This window comes from Entelurus aequoreus, linkage group LG04 (genome assembly GCF_033978785.1).
Source record: "Entelurus aequoreus isolate RoL-2023_Sb linkage group LG04, RoL_Eaeq_v1.1, whole genome shotgun sequence".
NCBI classification, from domain to species: domain Eukaryota; kingdom Metazoa; phylum Chordata; class Actinopteri; order Syngnathiformes; family Syngnathidae; genus Entelurus; species Entelurus aequoreus.
The window spans coordinates 45,960,195-45,967,674 of NC_084734.1; the positions used below are offsets into that span (position 1 = coordinate 45,960,195).

At 38.1% G+C, this 7,480-nt stretch overlaps 1 protein-coding gene across 1 annotated transcript in view; it reads left to right on the plus strand.

The window, feature by feature from the left end:
* LOC133648678 (methylmalonate-semialdehyde/malonate-semialdehyde dehydrogenase [acylating], mitochondrial-like) overlaps positions 1 to 6,411 on the plus strand; it is a 33,904-nt gene extending 27,493 nt beyond the window's left edge. The window contains exons 10-12 of the mRNA XM_062045003.1: positions 1,674 to 1,853; positions 5,528 to 5,626; positions 5,725 to 6,411. Of these exons, the coding sequence (XP_061900987.1) occupies positions 1,674 to 1,853; positions 5,528 to 5,626; positions 5,725 to 5,829 (384 nt within the window). The 3' untranslated portion in view covers positions 5,830 to 6,411. The remainder of the gene's footprint in view (positions 1 to 1,673; positions 1,854 to 5,527; positions 5,627 to 5,724) is intronic.
* Positions 6,412 to 7,480: the final 1,069 nt, after the last annotated feature.

The window sequence follows — 7,480 nt, forward strand, 5'->3', positions numbered from 1 at the left end:
CTTCGTTTCAGCCTTACAGAAAACATTTTACAATTATCACAGATTACATAACTAAACATGTTTGACAAAGCATGATTGTAATGTAAGACGATTTTTCATTTTGTTATTGTAGTTAAACCGGATTTGACGCATAGCGCTATTGTTGTGAAGCCGAAAGTATGTGATTAATATGTGTTTTGACATGTTTTGATGACGGAAAATCTTCGATAAAAAATGACTATGGACTTCTTGTCTACCGTCTTTCGTTTCTGCTGAGCTTTTATTCCATCTTTCTAAAGCAGTCTAGTGTATCCACCTCTCTGTAAGGGGCAAAGCACGCCAGCAGGGTTTCGCTTCAATGATGTCGACTCAAAGCAATCGATGGTAGAATGAATAGTCTTGTCTTGTCGGGAGAATCATTTGCCATGGCTTTGAACATGAGATTTCCATAATATACCCTTTTCTTTGTGCATTTTTTCTCGCTATTTTCGGGCTTGTGGCTCAACAGTAACTGAACATCATATTTCCCACACTATGGAATGGACCGAGGGTCTAAAAGGAGTCAGAACTTTGACAGCCCTAAAAATAACCAGAATAAAAATATGCATAGATGGAACAGGGTTTCCCCCAGCTTGAAATCTACATGTGGTGGTGGGGGCGTGGCTAGGGTGTGGTCAATGTGTTGTCATCATATAATTTGCATAATTGTTGATGATATATATATATATATATATATATATATATATATATATATATATATATATATATATATATATATATATATATATATATATATATATATATATATATATATATATATATATATATATATATACATACATATATATTTTTTAATGCTAAAAATAATTTACATACATTTAAAAATAAGTCTGCTGTGTTATTAGTAATTAGTTTTGACCTCGTCCTATTCGCGAGGTTCCAGACACTCGGGTGCGTCTCACTTACGGATGATCAAAGTTTTTCGCCGGCCACATTTTCTGTGCATCACTAGTCAATTGTGCTTGAATATTATAGGCTATATATCCATTCATACAATATATTACTTAAATTTGTTTCCACCTAAAATGTACACATTTTTAAGGTGCGGCGGCTTCAATTTAGCCATGGCACCGCACCACGATCAGATATATACTGTGTATATATAGGGAAAACAATGTCAACTGCCGTAGGTTAAAAAAAATCCGTTATCGCCCATGCTGATTATGTCTCTTTCCAAAGTCACAAGTAAATGTGCAAGCAATGGCTCCTTTTACTTTTGGCTGTCGACAACCGCTTATGTCGACATGAGTCAGCCAGTTTGAGAAGTGGCAACATAAACAGGTACAACTGTTGTAGCACTCGTTAGCAGTGCTACAATTACGAACACTTCCATTTTGGGGGGCAAATGACAAACTTCCATTGTTACTTATGTTGTTTTTGTTGCAGTTAGGACATTTCCTCACAAAAAATAAGTCGACAGAACTTTGACTGCCTCAGAAAAGAACAGTTAAGAAGGTTTAACAGCTGTTGGTCTTCCCTTATTTGTCTGGACGAAGCCAGATGACTGAGAAAAAATTTATTTCTTAAAGTCACAAGTGTGAACTTGTGAGGAGCTTGTGGATAATTCTGCCAAGTCTACTTCATGGCTCAGTTCTGTTTTTCACCTCATGTCCTGTCATTTTCTCTTGCTCCAGACGGACATGACTTGCTACAAGGAGGAGATTTTTGGGCCGGTGCTGGTGGTTTTGGAGGCCGACAGCCTAGACGAGGCCATATCGTTGATCAATAACAACCCCTACGGAAACGGCACTGCCATCTTCACCACCAACGGTGCAACGGCCCGCCGATACACACATGAGGTGGACGTGGGCCAGGTAAGACTGTGGAAGCAGATTGTTCTTCTTTTGTTATTTCTTACCCATCTGCTATAGGTTGTATTCACTCACGTGACTTTTGAGCGGCAGTCAATGAAGTGGTGGGCCACCAAACCAATATGGCTACTGTGCAGCAAACAGTGTGCAAACTAGTTGAGTACGCAAGGGACCTCGCTCTTACAACTAAAAGCAGATACGAGCCAAAAATGCAAACTATGCAATGGAATCTATCCCTATACGTTATCAAAAAAGATTTGTGGAGTGATATCAAGGATTATACCTCAATCGGGTTCCCAGACATATCGAACCATCTGGTGCTCCAGACATCATTCTACACGACAAAACAGATGAAAACATATAAAAGCATGGAGGTCCACAACTTCTTTGTGTGTGGCTCGTCAAGGAAATTGCTATCAAGACTCGGATGAATCTGGCATCGTTTTTGCTCGGGTAAAGTTGCATTTCATGATTTAACTTCGCATCTAGAGCCAAGTTTGATGCCTTGTTGTTGCACGCGCCATTTGCGAATACACATTTTTCCCTGTCTTTATCAAAATATAACTATATATCTCAACGTTGTGTGTGTGCTGAAAGTTTCATTTATAATGGCTGCCTTTGATAAAAGCTTAACTCTTTTAGGTTTTACTGGCATTGGATTTTTTTTTTTTATTTAGACTCGCTGAGTTATGGTGTTATATTTGTGTCTTAATGTTGAGGCCGCAAAAGCAGATTTTGAGGACAGAAAAATATGTTTTGCAAGCACAGACATATTTTTAAAATATATTAAACTCAAGCGAGAAATACAAATGTTTGAGCGAATATAAATGTATTTTGTGCACAATTAAAGTGTTTACTTGTTATCTATCATCCATATTAACACTCAATAATTACTGCGGTCTGCAATCAGACGGGTGCGCTCTCTCGTGCCCCCCACTCTTTTCCTCTCTCAACCTCAGCCGTCTGCGCATTCAGCTTTTTTTTTTTTTTTTCCAACTCTTGCTCAGATTTCTGCTGTGCGCTCGCACAAGGTTAGACACACCGTTATATTTGTGTCAAAAAGGCAACCAATCAAAGAACTGGATAAATGTACGCTTTGATTGGATATTTGGTTCAAATGAGATTGTTTGTTATATTATCCCGGAAGCTTTAAGGTCGGACCTGATGGAGTCAATTGTCTTGTCCCAATTGGGCGGCAACATCCTTACAAGGTTGCCCATGCAGTTGAGAGAGTGTGGGTCCTGGAAAGATTTCTTCAGTCGCAGCTGGAGCGATGTTAATTGGAATGGACTAGCTTTCGCAACACTTCCTGGTTGTGTCACATTTTCACATCCTCCGGCTTCCGGTCAGGTCCACTAAGTGGAGAAAAGAAAAGAATGAAACCTAACAAAATATTTAATTATCAAGCAAAAGTTGTTTTAAATTTATCGTGTGTATATGTGTGTTGCTGTCGGCGGATTTATCCCCTGCTCAGAGAGAAAACGTTTATTAATAAACATAGTGAACTACTTTATACTGTCCATCCATCCATCCATTTTCTACTGCTTGTCCCTTTCGGGGTAGCGGGCGGTGCTGGAGCCTATCTTAGCTGCATTGTAACTAACCTAAATTGTAAAGCACGCTGATCAACTTTATTTTTAAAATTTGCTTTAAATATGCTGTAAATTTCAGCAATAATACGATAACTACATTTGATTTTGATTTGATTTGATTTTTATTAAGTATCCCCATTAGCGTTTCCACAACAACCCACTAGTCTTCCTGGGGTCCACAAACTCAATACAAGTAAAAGCATATAATTATAACTACACAATACAGAAAACAAATAATTAAAATTAATCCAAAGAGGTTTATTAGGTCTTGTTATTCTTATAGCCAGACCTGACTTCCTACCTGACTATTTCGGCTACAACTGTTTATTTCGCTACTGTCACCCCAGCTTCACATGTCTGTTATTAGATTTTAAATCAATTAATAAAACTATACTTACATTTTAAAGTCGCTCTTTCCGCTCCATTTAGCGCTGCCATGTTGAAAATAGTTTTTCACATCGATCTCATTTGAGACCAAGCATTCAAATAAATAAATTACATAAATTGTCCTGTTCTCTGATTGGTGCGGTTTTGACACACTTATAACGGTGTGTCTAAACTTGCGCGAGCGCACAGCAGAAATCTGAGCGAGCGTAGACAAAAGCTAAATGCACAGAGGGCTGAGGTTGAGAGAGCGCATGGCTAATGGAAAACATGCAAACACTTTTATTGTGCACATAATACATTTGTCTGTGCTTGCAAAACATATGTTTCTGTCCTCAAAATCTGCCTTTGTGACTTCTAAATTAGCCATACCAAGTTGGTGCTTTAGGAAACACTTGCAGTAAAAATATGTTTTAAGAACTCCGAAACAAGATATTAGGGGTGTGGGAAAAAATTGATTTGAATTCGAATCACGATTCTCACGTTCTGTGATTCAGAATCGATTCTCATTTTTAAAAAATCGATTTATTTATTTTTATTTATTTATTTTATTTTATTTTATTTTATTTTTTTTAATTAATCAATCCAACAAAACAATACACAGCAATACCATAACAATGCAATCCAATTCCAAAACCAAACCCGACACAGCAACACTCAGAACTGCAATAAACAGAGCAATTGAGAGGAGACACAAACACGACACAGAACAATCCAAAAGTAGTGAAACAAAAATGAATATTATCAACAACAGTATCAATATTAGTTACAATTTCAACATAGCAGTGATTAAAAATCCCTCATTGACATTATCATTAGACATTTATAAAAATAAAAAAAAAGAATAGTGTCACAGTGGCTTACACTTGCATCGCATCTCATAAGCTTGACAACACACTGTGTCTAATATTTTCACAAAGATAAAATAAGTCATATTTTTGGTTCATTTAATAGTTAAAACAAATTTACATTATTGCAATCAGTTGATAAAACATTGTCCTTTACAATTATAAAAGCTTTTTACAAAAATCTACTACTCGGCTTGCATGTCAGCAGACTGGGGTAGATCCTGCTGAAATCCTATGTATTGAATGAATAGAGAATCATTTTGAATCGGGAAAATATCGTTTTTGAATCGAGAATCGCGTTGTATTAAAAAAAAAGATTTTTAATCGAATCGTGGGACACTCAAAGATTCGCAGCCCTACAAGATACAATACAAATGTGAAATACTAAACGTTAAAAATATCAAACAAACCTTTAATGAAGTGATCACCGAAACCTGTACTTCATTCGACTCTGCTCCCCTGGTCTGGGGTGCATACCACTTTTCTCGTCTTTTGTAAAATCTTGCACTCTTTCGCCCTTCTTGATTACTTCTCGAGGAACTCTTAAGAAACTTTTATCCTTTTCGTGATTTGAACGGTTCCAACAGCCTAAAACATCGCAAGCATAGGGCATTTTTCTTCGAGAAAGGCAAAATGCCCTTTGGGACGCTATGACAACAGACGCTCGCTGGCCCACCACTTTAAGCCTCGCTCAGTTAATGAGCCGGATGTGACATCAGGTGAATACAAACTATTATTGTATGTTAAATTAATTAATTAAACAGGAATTAATGCATAATAATTATTAATAAATTAATACATGTATTATATACATTTTATCTGATGTTGTCTTGACAATAATCTGCCTGTGCAGATTGGAGTGAACGTCCCCATCCCTGTGCCCTTGCCCATGTTTTCTTTTACGGGCTCCCGAGGCTCCTTCAGAGGAGACACCAATTTCTATGGCAAGCAGGTCAGAAAGTTTTTTCCCCAAAAAAAACAAAAAACGGCGATAAACAAGCCTTTAGCTTTAAAGAGACTGACTGACAGTGTTGTCATCTTAATGTGTAGGGCATCCAGTTCTACACTCAGATCAAGACCGTGACCTCACAGTGGAAGGCCGAGGATGCTACCCTGACAAGCCCTGCTGTCACCATGCCAACCATGGGACGCTAAACTTCAAACTTGACCATCAATGACTTCATCACATGCCTTAAAATATCAAAACTTTTAAGAAGGATGGAGAAAGTTTTTTAAACAAAGGGGTTTATTGTTTGCTGAATATTAGTCTCCTCCTCCTAAGGAGAAATTGACCCGCTGTTGTCTGTCCTCAGTGATGTTTTGTGCTTTGTTCCTGATGTCCTCGCAGAGACCGTAGGTTTAATCCTTGTCATGATCGCTTTGCTCTTGCGTTCCCTCAAGCCTGCAGGGGGAAATCAAAAGATCGGTGGGGGATTAACCTCTGAACAGTCACAAAAAACGTCTTCCACAACTCTATATCAGAGCTACATTTTACATGCATAATTCTATGGAGGTAAACACTAAAATAGTGTTTTACTTCATTTATCCTGTAAGGCCCACATGGTCTGTTGTCAGATTGGACTTCCACTTTGTATTTGATCTGTTGGATAAGACCACAAAGAGCAATAAAATGCAGTGGTTTACTTGTTAACTTGTCAAACTTGTTGGAAATGGCAATTTTGATATGATCAGCCAAGCTTTTTGGTGATACAATAAAACATATACTTGATTATTGAACAGGCTCGCGATATACTTTATAATGTTGAATATTGCTGGTATCGTTCTCCCAGTCCGGACCTGAGGACGACTTGGTGTTGTAAATGGATCAAAGATGATGCCGGCGAGGAATCGTTTAACAAATCTTTATTTGGTCGAACGAGCATCAGACTGGAACTGCAGCTCCCAGGAGAAGAATATGGTCCTGATGTTACTCTCTCACTTTCTGCCCAGAAAACTTCTCCTTAAGTACCTTTTGCATGAAGACACTTCCATTCTGTTGTGCTAGTCCTCGGACCGGCAAGTCTGGACAAAGCCCAGTTGTTTGTACCAATGCCGAAAACATGCTTTGCCACCTCTGATCCCACATAACTAATTCTATAGATGGTGGCTCCTATCAGATGATGCTCATGTGTTTTTCGATGGAATAACCCCTCCAGAGTTCTGGGACCTGGGTTATATTTAAATTAATCAGGCCCAATCTAATAGAAAATGTACATGCTATAATTTACAGATACTAAGATACCGTTAGGGCAACACTCAAGTAGCTTTTGCTTTTAGTTAGACCAGGGGTCTGCAACATTTACTATCAAAAAAATGTTTTGCCGGCTCTTCCACTAAAGAAAAATAGTATAGAACCGCAAAACGTAACTCAGCTATAAACTTTGAAAAGTTTTAATCTTTTTTATTTTACAGGAAAAGCAAGCTGTCAATGTAAAATTTAACTATTTTCCTTTTCTCTTTTTTGGCAAGTAGCCTATTCATGGTTAACTTTACCCAAGGAGTTTCACACTCGAGAAGCTGAACTGAACACACAGGCTTTTGGTCTCTTTTACTTCCCTTCCTTGCGCTTCAGGCCTGTGCGCATTCACGATCTCACAGTCACTCGGAAATGATAAAACTATTTTTAAAATTGCTAACTTTTCTTACTCCGGGGTTAAAAAAATCTGAGGGAACCACAACAAGGAGGCAGAAGAGCAGCATGCGGCTTCAGAGCCTCGGGTTGCAGACCCTTGATTAGATCATTCCCCTTAAATACATTTATGGAAGAGGAAGGGCTTTAGTTACCTGACAGTCAGACTTCAGGGTT